The sequence below is a fragment of the Toxotes jaculatrix genome, chromosome 1 (assembly GCF_017976425.1).
Source record: "Toxotes jaculatrix isolate fToxJac2 chromosome 1, fToxJac2.pri, whole genome shotgun sequence".
Lineage (NCBI taxonomy): Eukaryota > Metazoa > Chordata > Actinopteri > Toxotidae > Toxotes > Toxotes jaculatrix.
In genome coordinates this window covers 11,220,672-11,248,386 of record NC_054394.1, presented here as the reverse complement: position 1 = coordinate 11,248,386, position 27,715 = coordinate 11,220,672, and the positions used below count along the sequence as shown (strand labels likewise).

The 27,715-nt window shown below is 40.4% G+C and overlaps 1 protein-coding gene across 1 annotated transcript in view; it reads left to right on the top strand.

Annotated features, from left to right (window-relative positions):
• LOC121182239 (protein unc-13 homolog C) overlaps positions 1-27,715 on the top strand; it is a 101,448-nt gene that overhangs the window by 5,415 nt on the left and 68,318 nt on the right. Inside the window, exons 3-12 of the mRNA XM_041038643.1 lie at positions 3,877-4,004; positions 4,871-4,999; positions 8,366-8,412; positions 9,587-9,665; positions 12,146-12,151; positions 12,310-12,381; positions 16,450-16,669; positions 17,839-18,066; positions 23,146-23,287; positions 25,592-25,761. Coding sequence (XP_040894577.1) covers positions 3,877-4,004; positions 4,871-4,999; positions 8,366-8,412; positions 9,587-9,665; positions 12,146-12,151; positions 12,310-12,381; positions 16,450-16,669; positions 17,839-18,066; positions 23,146-23,287; positions 25,592-25,761 — 1,221 coding nt within the window. The remainder of the gene's footprint in view (positions 1-3,876; positions 4,005-4,870; positions 5,000-8,365; positions 8,413-9,586; positions 9,666-12,145; positions 12,152-12,309; positions 12,382-16,449; positions 16,670-17,838; positions 18,067-23,145; positions 23,288-25,591; positions 25,762-27,715) is intronic.

Here is a 27,715-nt window from a genome sequence, read left to right as displayed (position 1 = left end):
TGGACCCCAAAACTGCCATCAGTTCCTCACAATGAATTAAAACATTACTACACTCTATTACTGGTTGTAATTGTGGTGGCAGACAGCTAAAGCAAGTATGAACATGAAGTTTGAATATACTGACTTACAACCCAGAATGTTTTCAATGTCAGATTTTTGCAGTACCGTGTTTTAAGTTTGAGTTATTCTCTACACATAAAAGAACACTGGGCCAGTTCTCTCTTTTGTCATTTTGCATCATACTTCTCCTTCACTGAAATAACTTCTTTAAATCAAAATACTGTAGAAGTGGTGGGTCAAGGCTTACATACAAAGGAAGTGATTTAAAATCAGCATGGGTGTACAAATGGTTGAGACTGATTCACTGCAGGAAAAGTAGTCTTTCAACTGGAATGACAAAAGAGACAAGGGAATTTCCACTCTTACTTAAAATGAAAAAGCTCTTGACCTACATATGTAGCTGCAACTGTGGTACTCATGATGAGGTAGGCACCGTAGTACAGGAAATACAGGCTACACCCTGAAGACTGTGTGACAGATGTGTGCACAAACTTTTTGCTGGCCACATTCACCAAACATCCCACAGAGAATAAATTCAGTACTGTTATTTACTGAGAAACTCGAGCTTCCCTCTCTGTCATACAGCTGTTAAGTGACCAGGCCTATCAGCCTTTCTAAGACCAACAAACTGCAGCTAATGTGAGATATTAGTAGTCAAGACAGAAATGAAAGTACACTATTCATTATGATCTAAATTATTACCATAGGCTTACATATATAATACATCATCATTTAAATTATTCTTTTCAGTTCAATTTAAATGTGGAACCACAGTTTTAACAGACATATTAATACCTGATTATAACCCCCAGGGTTTTTAAAATATGAAAATATGAGAACAAGGGCAGAAGAAGAAATTGTAGAAATTAAGGCTTATGACAATAATGATTTTTGTGATTTTTTAAAAATTAATAACCACGCCTGTTATGTGTAAAGAACTGCAAACTTAGTATATGCCTAGTATATGAAAGTCGATAAATCTAGCAAAGGCGCTAAGTTGACAACACTGCTCGTAAACGCCCCTTGATGACGTAACAGAAAGCCACGTCATGTCATCATCTGCCGCTTATCTGGGTCCAGGTCCAGGTCGCGGGGGCGACTGCTGCCCAGTCCACAATGCACCATAGTACTACGGCACCTCCCACAGGTGGTAACAGAAAGCATTCACTGCAATTAATTTTGAAAGAGCAACAGCCAATGGGGAAACTCCAACATGGCAGAACCATGGTGTAACTTAAGCACTCATTCAACTCTATCACTCACTCAGGGACATTTGGGGGTGGAGCACTGAACTGAAAAAAACAAACCTGTCAACGCACTTGTGGACAACAAACCTAATGGCAACAGAAGTCTAAATCATCTCAAGTATATCTTTGGCATTTCTATGCTTCATTTTATTGTTCTTAACCATGACATCAATTTTGTTGGACTGCTAGGCAAGAGGTTGATCTGACTGACCCATTGAGATTGACTTACTCCTCATTGCTGAATTACGTATGTGTGAGTTCAGAGATGCAGTAGACATTGGGCATGACTCCAAATGGAAATGTGTGACCGACTATCCTCACTGTCTGATGACCCTTGGCTCTTTTGTTCATATTTTTGAAGTCAGTTAGTGGCCTTGTCTGTATTGTTCGATTGTGTTTCCTGGTTCTGTGAACAGCAGCGTGTGAGTTGAGATGTCACCACTTTTAGCTTTCACTTTACCCAACAGTGCAAAAATATTTGAGGATGAAACAGGCAGAGAGGAGAAGAAATGTGAGGTCAGAGTAAAAGTAGTAAAAAAAAAAAAAACAACTACACAACTAACTAGCCCTTGCTTACTTATCAGACAAGTAAACTGAGATATCTGGCTGTTCTGATTAATTTTGGATAAGAGCCAGCCCAATTTTAAGGAACCCTCAAAATTTATATTGCTATCACCTACCTAAACTTCTATGTAATCTCTTTCACTCACTCTAACAGAGTTCACAGAAACCCATCGAATTTGTGACACTGGGAGCAACTGTTTAAATTCATTATGTTACTGATGGAGAAATAGCTATAGATGGAAGGACATGCACCCTCTACACTCCCCCTCATTAGCTTTATGCCTTCATCTCTTGTAGCTGATGTGCGCTCACCATGCTCGTGCTCTGAAGCGTGCTGGCTGGTCTGTACAGGAGCTGTGAAGGGAGTCTCAGCAGTGCTGCCACTCCTGCCAGGCCTGTCTTCAACTGGCTACAGCAGCGTCTGTATTCAGATGCTAATTCACACTCCCAAGGGCATTCTGTAACCAGGTCAGCCTTGCTTGGAATATTTATAGAGGTCTGATGCTAGTGAAGTTTGCTGCTTGCTCCCGGGGGAGCAAAGGAGGTAGACCCTCTTTATGCTTAGTGCACCACTTCCAATGAAAGTGTGGATATGAAAAATGCAGATGCAGGGAATGAAGAGACTCTGTTGTTGTTTTAGGTGCCACCATACAATTCAAAGCACCAACTGATTCATTATTGCTGTTTTCATCAGACTGTTGTAAACAGGAAAATCCTTTTACCCACTGTGTATTTTTTCTTTTTTTGTGTTTACTTTTAAGAACTTTACTATTGATCAAGTATACATCAAATGAACAACATCTTGACTATATAATGTGATGAAATAAGCCAGAGGGCTCACAGATAAAATAAGCAAATATATTTTTTTTTAAATAACACAGATCTCCACAGTTTACACTCACAACTTGGAGGAGCTATGAGTAGTTTGAAATACAGTACCACTGGGTTTCAGAGTAGACACTTGAACCTACTCTTTCAATGCCTTATGTTGTTGCCTATTCATTCTCATTATCATCATGTTTTTCCCCTAAACCTGCATTAGAATAACTCCTTAATAATTCTGCTCAAGACCATGGTTTTTGCCTTTATCTGTGCACTTGAAATCTCAACCTAAAAAAACAAAACAAGCACATTTCTTTGACTAGATGAGGGCCAGTAACACGTTTTACCCCAATGCTCTATTCCTGGTTCATGCCTACAGTGATTCTATTTTTGTGCTTAAATTAAACCAAATAAACCCTCTGACATCCGCCTGCCAAAGCCTCAAACATTTGTCATAGCTGGAAAAAAAACAGTAGTCGAGGGGAACAGTGAGTGCTAACACCTCACATCTACTGTAGTTGATGTGTTTTCTTTCTATAGTAGGAAAGGGTCTGATCATCTGGTATTGTTCATCAGTGAACAGATTGTCAGCACAGGCACCCAGGATGTTCACGTCTCACTCTGAGCTACCACATTTCATCATGCTTTGCCTTATTTTTCTGTCATATGCTATACAGAATGTTACAATGTCAGGCAGTATTAAACGTGACCAAAGTTTCAAATCATCAGGTAAACGTATATAGAAGTACTCCCTTTGAGACAAAAGCGCAGGTGTCAGACTGTTCTGAACACCAGGTTTCCCACAGTTTTTCGACATTCTCCACAAGCTAACGTCAGATTGTCACAGATTATTTTATACGGTCAACCACTCCAGGCATTCAACATGCTCCAGTATACAAGTAACCAACAGTGCAGGTTTACTATACAGCCATTTGGCGACAGCACAATAACATTTCACTAGCAACATTACCTTTGATATTTCCTGACAGCAGACAGTTTCCACTTCAGTCAGCATTTTAGTGAATTTCCCATCCATACGCCTATTAAGAGGGGCATATAACGAAAAAATTTTATATATGTATTGTGACTTACAGACGAACTACATCATTCTGTCACACTATGAGCAAGTTGGACATAATATTTACCAAACAGAGATGTCCCGCTGTAATCTTTGTTGCCGCAGATGTTGCTGTCCACTCTCATATGGCAGATCAGATTCAGGCTCGAATATCTATGGAAGGATTTGCAATCAGTCATGTTAAAGTATGTTACTTAGTAGTTTTGCTGTTTGATTTCAGAACCTCCACACCTGTAAGAGGATGAGGCTCACAAACACTGGATGCTTCTGAAAGTTAGCCAATCAGAGGAAAGTGGGCTTTTAGGGTGGGGGGTGCTTAAATCCAGAGATAATATTGCCTGTTTCACTCAGGCTCAACTGAGGGGTTGCATAACAGGCAGTATGAGATATAAAAAAAATAAATAAATAAAAAATAAAATGATTTTTTTTGTACTCTGAATCATGCATAGCTACTCTAGTGGAGTCCCAGAATAGAAATATAGAGCTGGTAATGAGCATAATGGGTCCCCTTTAAGTCAAAGCCTGGAGGGCTGCAGCCTCTTACTACACACACTTCTCTTTTTTCTCTCATGTTTTGTTGTGTCCCAAATTTGTTTTCCTAAAAGTAATCTCTGAGATTCTTAAACATGCAACTTTTAGATGGCCAATATATGATAACGTGAAATATTCTAGTATAACCCCGAATATTGTCTTGCACCCCAACATGAGTGGAACTTTATGTTGTAAAACACAAAGAATACATCATGGTTTTTCTTCCAAAAGGCATCAAGTTATAAATCCTAATCCTAAACTATGAATACTCTTCAGAATTATAAACAAATAAATGTAAATAGTGCATGACATGAAAATCCAGCAGACCAAATAAATAAATAAATAGACAAGCAAGTATTACAAGTACATTACAATATTCAATATTTTAGTTAACAATAAAACGTTATTTGTCGGTCTCCAACACTACTGAATTACACACACACCATAACAATAACAATAATAAGAGATATACAAATGATGGCAGCGTTTCTAAGAAATCTGCCTTACGTTTAATTTTGTCTAGTGAAAAGGGTTATTGCACATTTGACTTCATCAAACATTTCCGCAGATGAGCTTGTTTGCTGCCTGGTCTACCCACCCAGAGCTAGGTAGGGAGTACGGACATACCTTAGTCATCTCTGGGCGTCCAAACATGCTGGCGGCTAGCTTCAGCCAAAGAAGCAGGACAGACCATCCGGTAAGGCAAAAGTTGTCATTTTTGAAATTGGTTATTTCTTCATAGCCGCTGATATAGGTCACAAGTCACCTTTGTTTCACCTGTCGTTTTGTCTGGAGTCGGAGGGTGTGTGAGCCCCCGCTGCCTCATTGTGAGGAGGGTATTGTAAGTGTTCCGTCTGCTCCGGGTTAGCAGCTATATTGATTAGTTGAGCTCGACAGGTTCAAGCAAAAAATAAATAAATAAATAAATAAAAAACTTCGACGGAGCTGGCCAGTTTAACGGAAAGTACCGTAACTAACGACAGTGCCGCTCAGTAACAGGTCGTTGTGACGGTAGACATTTTGACTCAGGTGTAACTGATCACCTTAATGAACGCTGTGTTCAGCTTGTGTGTATCAGGAAGCCACGCCAATGAGACAGAGTGCGCATTATATTCCTGGATGTGAAGTAATTAAAAGGAAAGTGTTGAATCCCAGCTTAATGGCACCACATGAACGCAAATTCCTGGCCTGACTCTACATAGAAATGTGAGCTGTTTTAAAATGTTTGAACACATCCAAATTAATCTGGTGAAAGAAGTCTTCCTTTACTGCCCACACAAAACTCAATTTCTGTTGTAAATTTTGTTTGTCATCTTTCTTTCCTTCCTCCTCTTAAGGAGAACATTAATGAGTATATCATATGTCATGTCGTAAATTTTGAGCTTAAGTGCTGTTTGTCAGGCAGCAGCAGGGATGGAAATATGCAGTGTCATTAAAAAGGTTGGCATATTATGTTTAACTCAACATATTAAATGAACCATGACTGCCAGTTGGAGTTGAAATTCGGTCTAGGAGTTGAAACCAACAGCTTTTTTTTTTTTTTGCTCTTTTGCTCTGGTGATCTTTGATGTATGTCAGCTGTCAAGTGTGAGTGGTGGTGTTTTTGTATCAGAATGTGTTCACTGTAAGGTCTGCAGCCTATGCTTTGTTTAGGGATCTTTCTGGCAGTGTGATCTGGTGAGCCAGAAATTTGTGACTGTGTCCACATAAGAACACATGTTCCTGTGTGTGTTGGAGCAGGGGTCAGTCCTGCTTGTACTATCAGCCACGTGCAGGCTTTTCTGCGCCGATGAGCGTTGATCTATGTACAGTGTGGCCATGTGTGTCGGCACTGAAATTCAGGATTTACTGTTGCTGTTGCTACCTCAACACTTTTGCCCACATACACACACACGCGCGCAGAGGTTTTCTACCAATCAATTACATTTTTGTTCTACAGATTTAAGGCACCTGTGAAATGAGGTTCATATCAGTATCCTATAGCCTATCTTTGTGGTCTGGCTTTATTTAGTGACTGGTGGAGGAGATGGCTCTATCTTGTACAGCTGTGCTGAAAGTAGCTTAGCTGATTGCAGTACAGCTTTTGGTGTCACCTCATCCAGCAACAATGAACGGTCACAGCTGTACTGCAAATGTAGTGTCTGAACCTTTTCAAAAAAATGTATGAAACCTAATTGTTTGTTGAGATTCTCAGTCATCCAGGTCATGGTATGGACAAGGTGCCATACGAAGGCAACTGGACTTGCTTGAGATTCTTGAAAACATTTCAGCTGTCATCCAACTTCTTAGGTTCTAACTGTCTGGGGACTCCCCATCAGTCAGATAGAGCTGAAGAGGCCTTTCAGATGAGAAGGGAAATATCTTAAAGAATCTCAAGCAAGTCCAGTTGCATTTGTACAGCACTTAGGAAGACATACAACCTAATTGTTTTCATGTTGACTAGATTGTATTTTTAATGTTTTTAAAATATCAGTGCCTCCAGGAGGACCACTCACCATGAAAAGATATGCACTTGTGGTGAACGCTAATGGCTGTATAAAGCACTCTGGGTAATAGCATCCAACAAATATTCTGTACTGTGTTCTCAGTCAATGCACAGATCCAGAGTTATTGCTGTTTTAATGGTTATCAATTAATATTTTTATGATGTGATTTTCTTTTTTGTCAACCTCCCAGTAAACAGAGAGAATAAAATCGAATAGATACTGGCAAAACTAAAGAAAGAAACAAATTCACACTGCCTTGTGCTGTGCTACAATTAAAATAACTGCATGTCAACAACAAACAGCGTATCATGTCGTTTTAATCAGATCAGCAATTTGATCTTTCTCTTGTGAACAGCTGTTTTCTGTTTGTAGCACATGAGATCATGATTATGCTGCCATTTATCACCCATGGATCAATAGCACAGTAATTACACCTCTGCAGTCTTGCTTATTTGAAGGGCCTGCCATCTCGTAGTTTATATGATACCAGCTGCTTATGCTTAACTAATGTCCCATGTCTCCATAGCTATGAGTGTTAACACAGGTAATGTTATCAATCAGAGGCGTAATTTTTCATTTGTGCTGCATTGATTTGAAATGTTGTATGTTCAAGGAATGAGCTTCATATTTTTAGCCTTTAGCTAAGAGTCTTTTGTTGTGTGACAGAGCTTCTTACTGGTTCTGCTGTATTTGCTATTCCTCTGTTCATAGTCATTCTCCCTGAGGCACATGTTGACTCTATCCACTCTATTTCTGCATAAACTATTTGGCCAAACAGAATTGCATCATCAGGTGGTAGTAGTAGATTAGTGTCCTAAGTAAGTGTGTGTACTTTCTAGTGAGCTGCTTCTTTCTAACTCTCCACCCTCCTGTCACTTTCTCCTTCCAGACACCAGTGCTTTGGATACTCAGGTTTTAAGTCATTGTTTATCTGTTATCATATGTAACCACTCAGAGATTTTTGATTTTTCCCTGCATGTGCATGTGTTTTTGTGTATATTTTCTTATGTGTTTTTATGTTTTTGTGTTGTGCGGTGTGATGGTGTGTTTGTGTCGCATCTACCTGTGTGTATCTATGAGTGTGTTCGTTTTTGTTTTTCTGTGGATAAATTGAAGTAATATCTGTAGATATGAAAGAGAATGCAGCATGTGCCTTTGAGCCATCTTGCTGTCACTTTGTGCTGGTTATCCTTTTATTCCTCTTTTTCTCAGAAAATGATTTGTGTTTCAAATTGGACATTTTGGTCAGTGAGGAGGGAGCGTTACACAATAGGCAAATCTGGCCTGAAGCACCAAGAGCGGCAAAACTCTGTCTTGAGCCCACAAATTACATTGATGTGGAATAATTTGGTCTTTTGCCTGTGGTGCTTCCCTCCCTTCTCCCTGTGCTGTACTCCTCCTCGCCTATCATTTATCTTATCCTGAATAAACCTCCAAATGCACTGTATTTTCCCAAGCACATTTTGTTATACTGTACATTTCTTTTGTTTTAATGTTTCTGCTGTGTGCTTTCTGTATACTTGCGTGTGCTTACCCTGCATTTCTTGTCTTACATTTTGCGGGTTTTCTCTCTTCAGCCTCGCTGTAACTTGGATCCCAAACTGCTCGGCTTGCAGTCTGGAGGGTGAGTGGTGGCTCACATTCTCATCTGATCAGTTCACAATTACACAAATCTGAGCTGCCATGCTGTTTTGTAACCCCATGCCGAGGCACATGTATGTATCAGAAATGTTACAAACACACTAATTCGCTGACATGCGGACCCAATTAAGATATCATGCTCCCTATTTTATGACATACTACAGAGAGAAGATGGATATACAAAGTGCCTAATGCCGTTACAACATATGTAAAGGAACTTATCCCCTTGGCTTCACATGTCTGATTTCTTATTAACAAAAATATGAAGTGAAAATATACATTAAAGATGAGTGAACTGAGATCAGAGATTAATTCAGTTGTCATGAGGGAAATAATATCTAATAATCATGTTTATCCCAACTCATGCTGTGACAATGCAGCCATCTGTAGCATGCTTTGTGCATGAAGGCAGCAAGAGGCAGGGGACCCGGGGTGGGGCAAGGTCCTGCGCAGGTCGTCACGTTGTGTATCTTAAGGGTCATACCACTGATGTCGTTCAGAGGGCTGACAGAAGAGCTTGAGGAGCTTTATCTGTGTGGAGGCATTGGGGCCTTGATGTCATGTTGAGGTCATTAGGCAGGCTGTGAGTGACAGTTGAGGTGATGCCACAAAGAGCCTCACGGGAAAGGAGCAAGAATGGTGGGAAAGCAGTGAGGGAGCCGAGAAGTGTGCGGAGTGTGGAGTTGGAAAGCTAGAGAGAGCAAAAAAAGCCAAACAGCAGAGTTTTGGTGACTGAATCTTGGAATGTCAGTTCTTGACATGTGGAGTCAGTTGTTTGCACAGTTTTTACAGCAGCAGGCCTTCACTACTTAATATCATCTTCAGTATTCATAGTGTGTAATATAAATCCAAGTTTAGCCATAATATGTATCAGTAGTAGCGTGTCTGCAGCAATACCCTGTACAAATTGAGATAACATGGAAGAGAGGGAGTCTACGGGAGAAACAGAGGGTGAGAGGGATTACAAGGATCTTCAGTGTAGGTGGTCGGCACCATGCGAAGCGAGGAGGAAGGGGTGAGACAGGTTAGGTAGGAGGCATGATCCATGGTGCTCGCCAGCTGTGTAAATCAAGACCCCCCCTTTCACCGTAGTAATGTCTCCCCCAGCATGGCATTATTATGATATTAATACACCTTAAATCTGTCTGCTTCTCCAGGGCTGGCAGTATTCTTTATGGTATTGACAGCATGCCAGATTTACGTCGCAAGAGGACAGTGCCTCTTGTCCGAGACCTGGTGAGTCATCTGCCTCAACAAGGTTATGTGTGATTTATGTCAAATCTATCTGAGTGACCCCATATTATACCACACTGGTGGAATCCTGTCCTGTGTGAGTGTGGACTCCTACTGAAGACAATAATAACTTTACTGGCAAGCGGATAAAATGTGATAGTGCTTTAGAGTAACAGTGTTTGTTTCTTATCATAACCTTAATGTCCTGTGAGCTGAAGTCTCTGAAACAATAATGGTTATTAAAACATTGTGATCTGGGTTTGTGATTTTAGTTTCAAGTTTGTCACAATACATGATTGGGATGATTGTAAATACTTACCTCACATATGTAGACCTGCTATTCAAAATTAACTAGATTTTAAAAAGTCACATAAACTTTAACTGCGATTTAAAAAAAAACAAGCCGGTAAGAAGTTGATTGGTGATAAAAGCAACCACTTAAAACTCTGGCTGTTTAGTGCAGAGCACTGCCCTGTGGGAATATTAAATGTAACCTTAGCTATAACTCTATGGCTTGATTAATTAGCCTAGAGAGGGTGTTTAAGACATTGCATCACAGTGATGCTCCCCCATTTGTTTTTATTGCAACATAATGTGTCATAACATATCCCACAGAGTGGCCCGTTGCAGTGCAGTCCACTTTAGCACTGTGCCACATGGTTAGACTTTCTGAAAGACAACAGGCTGTGGCGATGCCAGTAGTATCCATGTCTGTTTGTAACTGTTGGTCCATTATGTTCTGCATAGTATCTGTCTGTCTTGTGTATGTTCGTTTCTCATCTTCATGTATTTTAGCCAAAATAAAAAGTGGAAATATCACAATTATCATAATTATATACAGTTATAATCACACTCTTAAGTCTCTTAGAAACAACCTGTTTATTATATTTCACCCTTTAAAGATTGAGTTTCTTGTGAAATAGTACAAGTAGCATTTATGCAAATGATGCTGCAGCTTGATGTCATGCACATAGATGCTGATGAATGTTTATATCACAGTGAACAACATGAGTTGATGCTGTATTTGTCCATATCTCTCATGAAATTAATAACCAACAATGTCTTGGTAAGTATGGGTTGTCGTTTTTTATTTTTTATTTTTTATTTTTTGGATTTTGCGTGTATATTTGCCATTCCTACATAGACCCATAACAGCTATGGGTGATATTTTTCAGTGAGTTGTCAGATTTCACTCTTGCCGATACTTTGCCATTTTTCTTCCTCTTTTTTTAGCTGCTCGGCAGGTGTCGAAAAATTGTATTCAACTTGAAATGTTGACAACTCAACCCAAAAATATATCCGAGAGACTTCATTGACTTCTGATTTAACTGTGTGAGGCTTTTAAATCATGTAAAAGTGACACTGAGCAAGCCTTTTACACTTGGGATGAAGTCACTAGTCAGCGAACTAATTGGTCCCCTTTCATGCCTTTCCTTTGTCAATGTCCCCACATTTGCTGTGTGATTGCTTCAGGGCAGCAACAGCGTTTGATTGCAATGGACAGTACGGTTCCCCCTGTATTATGGCGGAATGCAAAAACATAAACAAAAAGTTGAAAATCAATTTACAAAGCACTGAATGCTATATTATAGCTGAATAGAGAACATCTGGACAGAGGGTCATATAATGTATTGCCCGCAGCAACCTCAGCAGTGCTGGTGCATGTTGATAAACTTACATCAACACTCACAGTTCATGTAGAGGTCACGTTCCCTCCTACATTCTCCATGGCTTCCATGGATCTTTACCATAGCTGCGCTGTACAGACAAGAGGGTCGTGGTAAAGAGTGATCCAATATTGTCAGCTGTCCATGTCTGCATTCCTCTGTTACGTAACTTCCTCCAGTATGGGATAGATGTTTATCAATTTCTGGTTACCCAGACTCAATGGATATCAATATATCAGCTAATTTACATGTGTGAGTGTGCGTCTGTGTGTGTGTTACCTGTTTGTGTTTGTGTCTTGTGTGGGTGTTTACTATTTTATGTTTGACATAAGTTTGTGAATGTCTGACAAATGTGTGTGTGAGTATGAGTGTCTGTGAGTGCGAGTTGGTGTTGTGCAGTACAGCTGGCTTCACCCATACATGAGTGTGTGTGTCTCGTGTTTCTCTGTGTCAAACAAATGTGCAGAGCAGACAGCAGAAAATATGATCAAAGCTTCATCCAACAGAGAAGTGAATATAAATGCCAAGCATGACTGCAGTATAGTAACCTCCAATGCATGAGTGAATAAAAAAAAAAAAAAAAAATCATGCAACGGCTGTACAACCTCTCTTGATGAATAGTTGAATCTTTCTAGAGCTCTGTGCCCTAACCAGCAGTCCTGCATGGCAGTTGAGACACCTATGCGCTCAGTATGGATAATAAATACCACAAATTCCTCTGCTGTTTATGCTTTCAGCACTCACCCTCCCAGACCTTGTCTAATTCAATTCCTTTATTTCTCTCATTCTTTATTCATGGCCTCCTGGAAATCACAGGCTTTGGTAAGCTTACTTTCTGTGGACTCTCACAATCCTTTATATAGATATGTGTTCTCTATGCTTCTGTGTATAAATTTATTGAGAAACTACATAAAAGTGCAGAAAGTTAAAATGGGTTGATGAATTTATCACTCTTGATCATCTCTCTTTTCTTCTCTCAGACCCTCACTGCTCGAAAGGCAGGCATCTCGTTCGCTCTGGTGAACCGGTCCACCCTGAATAACGAGGACCTGGTGAGTACTAACATGACCGCACCGCCTGTGTGAAAATCAGTTACTGGCTATTGTGGAGTCTTAGCGGGTAACAGAGGATTCTTCAGGGAATTGGGATGCTGGAGCCATGTTCGTATCACTTTTTTAGGGCGGTGTTTGGCGAAGAGGGGACTGGAACTCTGACAAATTTTTATAGCTGTGCTGCAGCCATTGTACTTCAGGGCCCAGGATCAAGTTGCCAGGAACACAGGCTTCCAAAATGAAAATGAGATGGACTGCATTAGTTGCTGGTCTTATTTCTTTAGATGTACACACACAGCATGCCATCATCTGTCTGTCTGCCTGTCTGTCTTTAATACACACTGCAGTTTATTAAAATGGTCTCTGTGGCCAGCTACTCACTCTTTCTGCTGTGGTGCTTCTGTCAGATCATTTGGCTGAGTTCAGAAATGAAGAGACGGTCCCATCATTTCATTTAGACAATTCCCTCCAATTAATGATAAACACTGTGCATTGAGGAAGGCAAAGCTACAGAGAAAGGCCAGAATGTTTCAGTCGATGGTGAGACACTTTTGTGTTGACCTCCAAAGCTTGCTCTGCATTAATTGATTGCAATTCTTCCCTCCCAGAGGGAAAACGGAGGAGGAGGCAAACAGCAGGAGAAAGCAGTTTCTCAGCAAGACAAACAAGCAGACAACGTCATATTCACTTATGTGCAACACAGGGCTGCCTAAGCCTACAAGATTGCTGGATTCAAATGTGAGCTGCACATCATGCACAAAGATTTTATCTTTTCAAACAAGAAACATGGCCCTCAATTTGTGCACACCGATTTGTGTACATGTTCATATCTATTTTACATACTTGACTTGGTCCTCGTGGCAGACATGCCCAGCTGCCCTACAGCGAGTGTGTCTTGATTGCTTACAAATAGCCATGGGTTTGATTAAAGGGGGCTTTAGGGATGAACAGCTCATGTCCCAGATGAGGGAGCAATGACGTGATAGATGCCGTGTTAATTGGTGTATGAAGAGAGCTGATTCTTGGGCTGCAGTGGTAAGTAAGGCTTGAACTTTAGGGATAGATGTCTTATGTTCTGATTAGGAGCAAAGAAGGAAGAGTTTAATGATTGTTTGTTCATGGGAGCTGAGTTCCGAGCAAATGCAGATTGTGTAGTCTTTGGTAAGTAGTGCGAGCAGATGTTAGAGTTTTATCTGCTGCATTAAGTCCAGGAGAGTGCTTCCCTGTGAGGACTGCGAGAGTACTCAGTAAATGACCATATGCAGTTAGAGTTTAGAGTGTAGCGGAGTTAGCGGGAGAGAGGAGAAAGAAAGAGGAAAGCAGCGTGAGAAGACGATGGGACTGAGCATTGAATAAGAGAAGATCAGAGCAGAGAGTGACTTGTCCTCATGACCCCCTGGCCCTAATGTCACTGATCAGGCAGCCATGTTGAACAATCCCCCCACTGGTCCCTGGAGAGATGGTTGAATCTATTTGGAGTGCTTCCTTCTTGCATCCTCTTATTGTCTCATCTTGCCCCAGTTTAGCTTCCATCAGCACTCGTCTGTTTTCTTTCCCTCTTTCAACTTAATACATTTTAATTTGATTAAAGCGCCTTACTCTGTCACTGCTGACGTATAGACCTCCCTCTCTCGATGCTGTTCTCTATCTGCGTCATGTTTCCCATGTATCTGCTTTTTAGAGCAGAAAGGAACATTATGTGTGGGCCGGCTAACGGCCCGTGTGTCCGCTCAGCGTGTGCTGAGCTGCATGTGATCTGAGCACCAGAGACTTTTCACTGAGACTGTCAACATAAACTGGGGCCATGCTTACCTGCTGAGACAAAGGTGGGTACTCACCAGTACAAACGAATAAGGAAGCCACGATCTGACATAGGTCAAGGAGTATCTGGAAATAAAATGTGATATGTTGCTTTAAGTCAGTTCAGATATCATCAGGCTGGTTGTTAGCAGCTAAGTATACTACAGTGATTTTAAAACGATTGCCTGTGATTTCCATCCAAGCAATTGGGGATAGTTTTGTAAATCTTGCCAGGCAGAAAAGATTATTAGATTGAGATTAAAATACTTGCAACTGTCTAAATTTGTTCGGGCTAAGACTGTACAGTAGTAAAAGATTAGAGGTGTAGTAGGCTGGAACAGGGTGAGGAGAATGGCTGTGTCAATGAAGTGGCTGACAAGGACAATAGGTGATGAAATTGGAAAGCGGGAGGAGAGATTAGATTCTTCTCTGTCATGTTGCTCTCAGGCAGAGGCTGTGGCTGTCAATCAATTCTAGCAGTGTCTTGCACAAAATCACCAGGGTTACCTCACAGTGTAACACATGAGACTCACACATGCAGCACTGTTCCCACGTCTGCTGCACAGTGTGACAACATGTGGTGTCAGGACTGAGAATGAGGAGGGAGAGAGAGAGGGAAATTTCAGAGGATAAATATAGACTGTGGCCATGAAATCAGTAGTAAAATACTACTTATACAATGGTCAAAGAATACCAAGGCAGAAAATTAGTTTTACTCTTAATATACTTAGTGCCATTTAAAATGTTTGGTTGGCTGGTAAAATAAAGGCCAAAATGGATATTTACCAGACAGGTCAATTTACTGATAAAAGCAGAGACTAAGAGGTCTTTGCAATTTCCCACATCATAGACATTTTGGCTCACTTATCTCCTGCGGGCTGTGTCAGAATTGGATGGTTCAGTATTAAATTTGGTGAGGCTTTCAGGTATGGCCCTGGTGTGGCTCGTGGGTAAGTTGTGGATAAATCTCAGACATCTGCTTTATCTCATTGTCCTCAGATTAAAAGGGTAATTTCTCTGTCTCCCTCTGTGTTTCATTTAAAGGTCCTCTGGGTCTCAGCAGCTTCTCTGTTGCATCAGAAAAGTCGCACAACATTAGATAGTCTTGTTGTCCTGTCATCTGGTGTCATTTAATCATGTCTGCAAGTGCGTGCCTTTGTGTCTGTATGTGTGTCTGAGTGGCCAGTGCTGCAGTCTTCATGGTAAAGTGCAGAGCTACTGTTCAGGTGTTAAAGCACGTTGTCAACACGCTGGGGGCTGACAGCAGGGGGAGGGGGTGGAGGAGCGCAGTAGAAGTGGAGAGCAAGTACCTCTTGAAGATTTATTTAACCGCCATACATCTCCCTCTCTTTCTCTGTCACTTTCTCTCTCTCTCTCAATCTGGATAATGCTCACTTTTAAAAACCTTATTTACAGCATCCATTGATTCTGCCTTCAAGAATTGGCAAGTCCTGGCCCCTTTTCCCAGTCCTTGTGGATGGAAGGGTTGCTGCAGTAAAGCATTCAATTTGAAGAGGCCTCTTTTACACAGCAATCAGTCTAGACAGGCCTCGAGTAGACTTTAGTATTTGGTCTGAAGGAACTTTTGTCAGTAAGCCACTCAATGTGAACAAAGCCTGTGGGCTAAGGATGCTGTTAATCTAAGCTTAATTAGATGTTAGTCTGATCTACTATCATACGGCTGACCCTCCATTGACAATAAGGTAGTCAGGAAAGGATCAACAAGGCCTCCTCCTCCTTTGTTATCTCTTGGAATAATGCGATATGTCAGATCCCTTTCCCTAAGAAAAGAAGCTTGAAAAATGGTGCAGTTCTGACGAATGATAGCTGCACTTCAGCCAAATTGTATAATTGCCAATATTAATGCAGAAGTATATCGTAAATTTCACTCAGCTCAGAAAGCAGGATCATTTTGAATTAATCCTACCAAGGCCGTGCTTCTGTGAAACTTCTGAACTTTGGCTAAAACTTTATCTTATTATATCTGGCCATTGTGGTCCCTCAGCAGGTGTAAGAGTATTCCTCTCCTCTCAGTACTGATCTCAACATCTATTGAATGTTTGTGAAAAGCAATTTAAGTACAAACTTGCTTTTTTATTAACTTTTGAAGTTGTTATGAAATCTTATTTTCTTCAGCTCATGGTGCTATGAGAGTTTAACAACATCAGTCGTACCTCCTCTGTTTCTCTCATCCCCACATCTTTTCCATCATTCTCTTTTTACACCTGTAATTCTTACACTTTCTAACTGCCTTCTCTTTCTTCTCAGAAACTACATGTCTTCAAGAAGACTCTCCAGGCCTTGATCTACCCAATCTCATCCACAACACCTCATAACTTTGAGGTTTGGACGGCGACTGCACCCACCTACTGCCATGAGTGTGAGGGGCTGCTGTGGGGCATTGCCCGTCAGGGCATGCGCTGCTCGGAGTGTGGCGTTAAATGCCATGAGAAGTGCCAGGACCTGCTCAATGCAGATTGTTTACAAAGTAAGGAAGTAGATTTATATATACATCAGCACACTGACAGGCACTGGCTGAGCTGCTTTTATGATGTTTTGATGTACGGTTCACAAAAACTCACAAACATGCATGTGTGTTTGTGTATGTGAGAGAGAGGGCGAGAAAGCAAGTATGATTTGCTTTATCGCAAATCTAAATGTCATCTTATAGAAAAATAATTCAAATAGGTTACATTGATTTTTATTTGGTTACATGCTTAATGTCATTTGTCATGGTCTTACAGTCTGATTTTTACAATCAATTATTTTCTGAGTAATTATATATCAAAATCGGTTTAATCTAAAAACATATTGTTTTTCTCTTACTCTGTTAAGTTAACACAGTGCTTTTTTTATTCTCTTGGCATTTCTGTAAATACCAACACTATACAGCCTACAGAATGCATGAATGTTATTATGTTGATGTGTACAATACATACTACATATACCCTTACGCTCATTGCTACAAGTGACATGGTGCATTTAGTCTGCTCAATCGGTCACTAACACTCATTACAGTCTCCAATCAGCTTTTTCAATCAAGTGCATGCCTGTTGTTACAGCATAGTTTAATAAGAAGAGTGTGACATGTAGGATTCAGGATGATCCTCACGGCAATCCTTGCACACCTTAAGTGGATTAGCTACACCCTGGCTGTTATAAAAGTCAGCATTTTGTAACAGTTTCATACTAGCATAACCGTGTTTTATAGTTCAAACTTCAATTCATCTTTATCACATTCAATCTGCACTCTTGAAAGTGCCGCAGATACATGATACTGTTACAGATAGAATTAACCATCACGTGCAGCTCTTTTATCTTACAGACACATGAATAAATAGACACGCATAGACAGCAACATAAATGCATGATTTTCTCATCTTCTACACACACTCACACAGTTATAGTGTGGAGAGTCATAGTCACACACATTAGATGATGATGATGATTAGATGTTGGATGCTTTATTTAAGAGAGATTTAAGAAAAAAAAAGAAAGTGAGCTAACCTTAGTTATTTAAGGAATGAAACTATAAGAGATGGGATGAATACACATGATGGATGCCCTGACAATGAGGTGCATCACCACTTTTATTCAAATTTCTAAGTGCTATATGTGCAGACTAGCAAGTCTAAACACTACATTTCCTTGTTTCAGGGGCTGTGGAGAAGAGCTCAAAGCACGGGGCAGAGGACAAGACCCAGAATATTATCATGGCTATGAAGGAGCGCATGAAGATAAGAGAGAAGAACCGTCCTGAAGTTTTCGAGTTGATCCAAGAGATGTTCCACATCTCCAAAGAGGACTTTGCCACTCACCTGAAGACAGCCAAGCAGGCTGTGCTCGATGGGACTTCAAAGTGGTCTGCCAAAATCAGCATCACAGGTCAGCCTGGTTCCTGTGATTATGTCACAAAATATTTTCAACCCATTTTAATGAAGAATCATGCTATAATATAATCTGTCAATCAAAATTTGCCTTTGTTTTTGTGAGCTTTAGTCACACATTAATCAATCAGCCAAACAGTGAGAAATGCTTTGTAACTAGTAATGCCCTGATACTGCTGCAGGTGAACCTTGACCTTTGGACCAAGACCTTTAACCCTTTTCTCCATCCTCCAACACCAAATCAACAAACCTGTCATTACAAGTCAAGCTCACCTCGTATGACAAACACTGTTAGTCTAACTAGTATTTACTTGTTATTAACCTCAAGATCTTCGTCATTAACCTCTGACACGGAACCACAAACAGCAATGCACATTTAATTAGAAATAGAAATAGAAATTGATTAGGTAGAGTTTGAGGAGAAGTAATTTGTTGATAATGCAGTGAAGGCTACGACTGCATCACTGTTTTATGGGCAGTAATTGATGATTTTTTTTTTGGTCATCATATAGATTTTAAAGTCGAGAAACATATTTTAAATAGGAGCTCAGTCTGTGACATGACGTAATGAAAACAAGGTACAAGTTTAGCAGTGGGAGAGCTTATCAGGTTGCAACAATGCTTGCCAAATGTTTAACGGTGGCACAGTAAATACAAAGCAGAGAGACTGTAATAGACACAAGGGCTTATTATCATGCCTGAAGAGTATTTGCTGCAGCTGAAAGAGATCTTTGTCTTTTTTTTTTTCACAGCTCACTAGCATGCTAATCTGTTATACAGACATGCTGATAGATCTTTGTACAGTGTAGTTTGGAAATGAGCCCCCCATAGCTGCACCTTCAGTATTCTCTGAGGTGCCAATCAAAATGTCATACCCCTGAGTGTAGTTTGACAGTACAGTATTTCACAGCACAGTCAGAAGGAAAGTGATTTGGAATTTTGAGACTTGTTTTCGCCGTGCATATATTTTGCTGTTTCTTGAGAAAGAACTATTAGTTCTTTGGGTTACATAATGGTTGAGTGCATTTAACAATTCAGACTGAATGTTTTTGCTTTTCAGTGTCCTCAAAGGAAAATTAATGAGAAGTGAGATTCTTCCTTTTCTTACCTAACCTCTTTTGTCTTTGTTTACCAGCCTTGTTAGTGAAGGGGGATAGAAATGAACCCCATGTACATATTTAAATCCAATTTTGGTGTTATTTTTCATACCCTCTTTGATTACACAACCTTTTTTGTTTATCCCTATTCTTGTTTTATTTCTCTCTGCTGCCACACAACCTAATTTTTCAGTTCATAGTAGTAACATTAGCATGTATTAGAAAACCATTAACATAATAATCAGTATCATATAACCATTAACTAAAGAAGAAAGGGGAGAAACCGAAAGAGAGATGTGCATGCTTTCTGAAATCCCTGTAAATAATCACAAAGTTTGAGGACTTAGAAACATTTGAGAGCAAGGAAGTTATATAAAATGACAGGTCAACAGTCAACTTTAAGCAATTCTGAGGCATTGACTCATTTTCAGAAAATGTCAGTTTTCCCTTGAGTCGTATCCCTTTCACTGATGTGTTCAGACAACGCTAGATCTGATCTACTCATCAGAGGCTCGTTCACCTTGCAGCCAGTGTTCACCTATTATGTATAAGGCTGTACTATGGCTAGGTTTATAAGGGGCAATGCATTGAACTCTTAAACGCTTTGCAGAAACTGGATCAGTTGGATCCAAAGAACAAAAGTGACCACACCATCAGAAAATCAAAACATCGAGCTTAGTTCCCTGAGAGATAGAAAAGCAACTTCATCATAGATACAGAATTTGCTAAATAAAAACCGCAAGACTCCAATCAAGCAAAAGTACCATAGCAGTAGCAGTTTCTAAACTGCTTCTCAGAAAGGGAAACAAAGCGTTTCTCGGTGGACGACTGGAAGAAAATCTTATTTGTGGGTCAATCTATACTGTTGAACTATGTTGCATTTTGCTGACAGGTGTTTCTGTTATGTATTTTGTCCACCTCCATTCAAATCAATTAGGGTAGGCTAGATAGCAGACACACCACTTTGTATAATGCAACATAGCTCAAACTTGTCCTATAAAGGGCTCGCCAAACTGAAAAAGGATGTCTTAGCCAAGGGACTGAACTTTGCAGTAACACCTGAACAGATACCAGTGGTAGACCTCATCATGGCCACAGAACCAGCCATCAGAAAAAATCATTTGGCAGTTACAGAGGCAGAACAGCTCTTATTGAAGGTATCAGCTGCCCTTGCCAGTGCGAAAGCACCGCCTTCCAACCTCACCATCCAAAAAAGGAAGACATTGGCATCACTACAAAGAGACTGGAACATCACCATCTTGCTGATCGATAGAGGGAGATGCACACCGGTGCTAAAAGCAGCTGATTACCATGCCAAGGTGACCAGTCTACTCAGCGACGCGGCCCCCTGTGAGACACTGAGGTGAGATCCTATCAGCAGCTATAAGAGGAATGTAATAAACTAACTACAACAACCGGAATAGGACAAAGCCACTGTATTCCCGTCGGTACCCCTGGGAAGCCACCCCCTGCACATATGGACTCCACAGGATATACAAGGAAGGTGCCCCACATCACCTGACCCATCATCACTGAGATCAATTTGTTTACACGTAGCCCCTGTCCTAGCTCCTGTGGTTGGTAACACTCTACACCTCATCAAAAAACCCCAGGATTTTGCCAAAAAGGTTAGAAAAATAAAAATGGATGAAACGATGGTTAGCTATGATGTCACTTCACTCCTCACATGCGTGTCCACCCTGGAAGCAGTGAAGACTGTAAGGAAACAACTGCTACATGGCAGCACTCTGTCCAACAAAACTATCCAACCAAACTATCCTCATTGCATTTTGTCCAGAGAAGACCGACAATTTGAAAGAAGAGTGAAAGAAGCCACCTACGTCAAACTGGAACCACCATCATGCTGGCTGAGTGGGTGATTGGCTCACATGTGACCTGAATGACTCCACAAGAGGTTAAATGTCTGGGACTCCCCAGTTAGGAGTGAAGAAACAGAGAGGGAGACAAATAAAGAGGGAGAGGGAAAGAATTGGATTGGAGATGGAACAGAGTAGAAGAGAGAAAGGGAAGAAGAAAGAGGAAAAAAGTAGAGAAGAGCAGAATAGGAAGAGAGATGTGACAAACATCCAGGGTTGCCTTGGTCAATTTCCCAGGGGCTTATTGAGCGCCCCATTTTAGACTGTAGTTATTGAGTTGTTTGTATATCATTCATTAGATAAACACAGACTGGCATCAGCTCTGACAGCGACCATGAGATATTGTGTATCTGGTGAATGTGCATACTACAAGGCCTGGCAGTAAATATAAACCTTCAGATCAGATCAGACTATAGTCAGCTATTTTAAAATCTCTTCTAATTACTAATTCTGCTGCTGTACCTGTAGATGCACTGATCACCTCATTATCAAGCATGCACTTTTTACACTTTTTGAAAGCCTGGCTAAAATGCACCCCGAGGTCAACGAATTAATTGGAACAACATGCACTCAGTCTCCTCCGTTCGGTGACTTACTTTCTTCTTCATAAGAATACTTTATCTGTTTATGCCTCTGGGTGTGCTCTCTTTGTTACTCTGCTCTTCTCTCATCAATAGAAATTTTTGACTTTTCTCACATTTTGTAATTTAGTTGTTGTATGGTTGTGTATTTTGTGCTTCACAAATGGAAAATCAAGCAGCACAGTAACTTCAAAGGGCAAACGTATATCTCAGGTCTAATTACAATTCGGTTGGTAAAACACCTAGATTTGCTGTGCCCCAGGGCCAGGAAATGTCTTAGCAAGTCATTCATCTTTTCTCTTTTTTTCTGCTAGAAAAAGCCATGCATAAACCATTCAGGCTGTCATGTAAAACTTTAGTAGTTATAGTGCTATATTATGAAGACCTGTATCCAATCACATTCAATAAAGAATCAAAGGGATTTCAATTTGATAAGTAGAACGTGAGAGAGAAGTTCAAACCCGACTTACTCTACTCTCTCACCACAGCACACATAGCCAGTTGCTGCATAAAGTAGGTATGATTGATGATTTTGGAAAGAAAGTTACAGAAAATGTTGGATGCAATACCCCCCCCCCCCCCCCCCCCCCCCCAAATTCCTACATAAAAGGGTGTGCAGGAGGTGGCCTCAGACATTATTTGATGAAGAGCATTTCATTTGAAGTATGCTGACACCTTTATACGTATGTCGCTGTCTTGGACTGCTCCTTTATCACAGCAGGCATTTGATTTTTAGTACTCCTGGAGCAAGCAGGCCATGGCTCTTGAAACCTCTATATCCTCCCCACCTCCTCCTGTCAGCATTGAGCTGAGGGATATATATGTACACTGAATTATTTAGACTGTCACTTATGCATATTTAATGCCCCAGTGTCCTTTTTCCCTTTTATGGCGCTGTGAAATACTACTGTCTCTCCTTCTCTGCACCTTCCTCTCTGTGTGTGTGGAGGTACGATTCTGAATCACTGATCTTTCTTTGAAGCCACATCTTAGCTTAGCATGGACATTTTGTAGAAGTGGGCACACACGTGTGGGTGAAATCTACTTATAGCCTGGATGTCGGAATTGATAAATCACAGATATAGTGAGCATATACAGAAGAGATGAATAATAACTCTTGTCATTGAACCAAAGAGCTGCTTTGTTGCCTCAGCTTTTGGCAAATACACAAAGTTGTTGTAGGCAGTGGAAGCAGCCACGGGGCCTTGATTTTTAAATTGGAACCAAAACATCAAATAAATAAAGTTCAGGAAACTGACTAGTAAGCATTAAAATAAAATATAGAGGTAGATTCATGACTGGGATTTAGAGACTGGTGTAAAACCTCAACCACCAGCCCAGTGCTTCCTGTTTTTGATTTCCAAAATAATTGAGCTGAGTGAATTAAGATTTAGATCGGTTATTTTATAATCAAAAAAAAAAGTAACCCTCCATATGTTAAATCAAAATTTCTAAACCTTAAGATGCTCAGATATGTTGCCTATTGACTCATAACTCTTCTCCAACCCTGTCTTGTCTCCAGTCATGAGTGCACAGGGCTTACAGGCCAAGGATAAAACTGGCTCCAGCGACCCTTATGTCACCGTCCAGGTGGGCAAGACCAAACGCAGGACGAAGACCATCTTTGGCAACCTCAACCCAGTCTGGGATGAGAAGTTCTCCTTGTGAGTGCTCTTTATTAATTTGACCTCTGTGTGACAAGATTATCCCCACTAAGATTAAGATCTGTTCGAGGGAATCTTAAAGCATTAGTAAATACATTCAGACAACTCAGTTTTTTTTTTTTCTTTTTTAATTACAGACTCAATAGCTCAGGAAATTACTATCAGTTATTGCATGTTACACACCAGCTGCACTGCAGAGATTTTGGAGATCCAGTCTCTACTAAACACAGCATTACGATGGCATCCATCAGTGTGGACAACACAGGTCTTAACCCTGTTGTTTCAACAGAAAAATAAATCCTTTACTACTTTAGAGGCACTTCTCATTCTGCATGACTTATCCATTGTGTTAACCAGGCTTCTGTCCCTTTGGTTTTTCACACAGGTTATTCTCCTTGGTCAGTATAGGTAAACAATTGCCGCAATATTTTCTTCACGCTTAACCCCCCCCCCCCCCCCCCCCACACACACACACACACACTGGCAAATAAAACTGTTGGGCTCTTATGAATCAGTTGGTAGGTTTGCAAATCTAATAGGAAGTAGAGTGCAATGAGTGATTGTAAGCAAGTTTCTAGGAAACTACTTTGAACATTTACTTGGCCCCCAAATAAGTAGCTTAGAAAAAGTGGAAATTGGAGCCCTTGAGAACCCTGTATGAGGCATGCTGTGCTTACCCTAATAGATACCTTTGTATTTGTCTGAAAATAAGAACTGGGCTGAAAAGGAAAATGTAATTTTCTCTTAACAGCTGTAGAGCTCAATCCAGACCTAGGTGCAGAGTATTTGCCAGTTCTTCTAAGTGGTTGTTCTACCTCACTTTGAGCACCAGATGGATAGGTCTGCCTCAGGATAGTTCAAGATTTAAGAGGAAAGGTATACTGAACCAACATGGAAATCCTCTTTATGCTGTCATTTGTAGGATATTCAACCCTTCTGGACCAGTCTGTAAAAAAGAAACAAAAATAATTTGGACACATGATTTGACCCAAGTCTGACCCCAACCCACTGGGCATCAACAGAGACTTTGCATTATTTATTTATTTTTGGTTCTTTTTTCGTTTCTTCTAAACTCTAATCCTCTGTCTGTAAATGGGGAAAGGATCAGGGAGGGTTTGTCATGTTGACTTAAGCCAAAGAGAGAGCAGCTGATGGCATTTTTTGATTCATGCCAGCACTGAGTCTTCCGGCATCATTCCTCTGGAGGTTTCTTTCTATAGTTCCAGTTCATATCCGTGCAAGAAACCATTTTTTTAAAATGTGAAAGTATTTTTTAAATTATAAATAGTGAAGAGCACTATTTTGTATGCATATGTGTTACTTTCCCTTCTCAAAATGTAGGTCCTGAATTTATGCTTTATGCTTTAACTGTTCTTCATAATATTTTTTGTAATTTTAATTTTTTATAGGGACACCTGGGTGTTACTAAGATTTTCTGAATGTGTGTGTGTCCTATGCCAGTTACAGACAAGCCTCCACACCTGTAATGAGACTCCAGTGGTGGCTATAATAAAACTCTTTCCCATTACTACAGGGATGTAGATTAATAGAGCGATACATTACTGTGTGCTTGGCAGAGAGCAAAGTCCCGGACTAGTGCAGCAGCAGCCGCCAGTGCTTCCCCCGGAAAGGGATTAGTTAAAAAAATACTGCAGATACTGTTTCTCTGGCTGTCGCACCCAAGATGTCATTAGAACAAAATGTAATCTGTCAGTTTTAATTCCAGAGCCGAATCATCTGACCCCATCTGAAGCTAAGTGCTTTGGTCACCTCTGTTCTATTTAGCAGTGTCATTATTGTGAAACGTCTGGCAGCTGCAGTAATGCAAGGAGGATCACAGAGACATAAAGCTTTCACAAATAACAAATCTTTGCTTTGAATGCTACACAGTCCTGAAACATTCAGCTCTTTCCTAGTGATTGTAGTATACACTGGGAGAGAATAAAAACACAAAGATGCACAGTAAAGGTCATGTAATGTCTTGGGGTAATTCTTCCTGCCAGGCAGAAAGCCCCTCTCTGCAATTATATTCTAGGCACGCACGCTCACTCATACCCATCTATGTGCGCACACATACACACATTCTCTCATTTGAATCCAGGCAAGAACTGTTCTCCATATGTTACTTTGAAAGGGTCAGGAAATGTGTGTCTCTGAACTTCTATTTATGCTTGAATTGTGCATTTGACTGTCATTCTGCTCCACTGAATACACCAAACACGATGAGCTGTCACTGAATATGCTGTTGCTGTTTGTGTTGTTGTTGATCGTTTTGACCTGGCATAATCATCTTCCAACGTGCAGTGAATGTCACAACGCCACTGACCGCATCAAGGTGCGCGTGTGGGACGAAGACGATGACATCAAATCACGGGTAAAGCAGCACTTCAAGCGGGAGTCAGATGATTTCCTGGGCCAGACTATCATCGAGGTTCGCACTCTGAGTGGAGAGATGGATGTTTGGTACAATCTTGGTACGTTACCCATTTAAGCTCAATGTCTTCTTACAAATGAGATACCGACCAGTTGAAAATGATGATGGCAGTTATTATGACACATGACCTTTGGACCTCTGTGTAATTATCTGGGTTAGTAATGGTTTCAGATTTTTTAAATACTAGTTCCTATACAATCAATACTAGATGTGTTTTTTAAAAAACAAAAAAAAAATGTTTGGGTGTGTTACTTTGAGGAATATAAGGAATTACTTGTACAAAATACTTTTTTCTATTTAGGAAAACTAGCCAAACTTTTTGGATTTTGAATATTGTCATAAATAAGAAAAACAGGCGAAGATTGGCAAAATTAAATTCATAGTACATAATTAAAGGATCATTCCACTGATTGTACACATTAAGCTCATTTTACTTTTAGTCATCATTCACTTAGCTTGTCGATCCATTTCCTGAAGCTGACCCATAGTGACGAGACATTCAGTTGCAACTTACAGTGCTACAATCATTGATACTCAGTGTCCCAGACCAATTAAGGCCAGTACAAAAAAATATTGTATGAAAAATTGACCCTCATGAACATAAATACATGTCCACTTAAACTGTTGTTTTGTCCTCATCCACGTATTTCCATTACACCGTCACCACTGACAGGATATGAGGATAAACGCTTGGTCACCACTACTTTCTATCTATCAGGAAGCCAGAGAGACCTGTGGTTCAGTTTGGATACTGATTCTGTTTCCAGTCTCACAGATCACAGGTTTCACCATGCTGAGTGAGCTTGAATGGCAGCATAATGGGAGCTCCCACTTCTGCTGAAGTATTATGACTGGCGGGTGCTGTCTTTGTTTGCCTCTCTAGCTAAAAGGAAGCAATTTGTGGTAATAGTGACCCCTGCCCACTGCTGCTGCTCTGTGCCTTTTTAAATGTCCACAATGAATGTCTAAACAGGGCTTTGCTGGTGTGGGTGTCCACCCCTCCAGCTGCTCTCCTCTCTAAACCTCTTCAGCTCCTCTTCAATCTGGGCTTTTGCGTTTACAACTCTAGTCTGTCGCTTTGACACGTTATTATTTTTCACTTGTCTGTCTCTTGACCAATGAACTGTAGAGGGAAATTTCACTCATTTGACTCAGGAGAGATGAATTGTATATGAGAGCACAGAGGGGGGCCATTTAAAGTCTGTAACAAAGCCCTGCAGCTGTGCAGTCATTAGCTCTCAGACTTGTCAGCAATGTGTATACCTACATTTGTGTGTTTGTGTCTTGGTAACTGTATGTGTCTATGTATACACATGTTAATAAACTCCATTTCCCCAAATCTACAACCCAGCACCACATATGATATGATTAATGCAAGTGTTTTCTTGTACATTGAGCAACTGCATCGCTGCATGCATTGATATGTCATTCATGTTTTCCAGAACATGACGTCAGGCCGTTAATGCCTCTTGTCATTAATGTTTTGTGATTCGGGTGATGTCATTGATGTCTTTTGTTTTTAATCTTTTAGTGTTTTATATGTCATGGTGTTACAGTGTGGTCAAGGACAGATTTCTACTGAGGTGGACAATAATTTTGTTTATTGAATTGTACATTGTTTCACTGAGTGGGGTCATGTCTTTGTGCTTTAGCTTTTCTCCTTTTTACTGAATGCTGTTAAACTTTCAGAAAATCTTTCACTTGTTCCTCCATCTGCTATTGAAAAAACATTTTGATCTCCAACCCAGACACAGTTTAGAAAACCATGCGGAGTAATAAATCTAGTCTTCCCAGTGCATAATAAGTGTACCCAATCATGCAGGATGAAGAAAACAGAGTTTGAAAAGTGAGGACAAAATCAACTTCCACATTATATTAATATTTTGTTTATTTAAGAACGTGAGCCAACATGTGCCTACTGAAGATGTGGCTTTAAACTGAAGTTATTTTTTAGTTGATTTCCAGTTCTGACTAATTCAGCTTGGTTGTTTGTT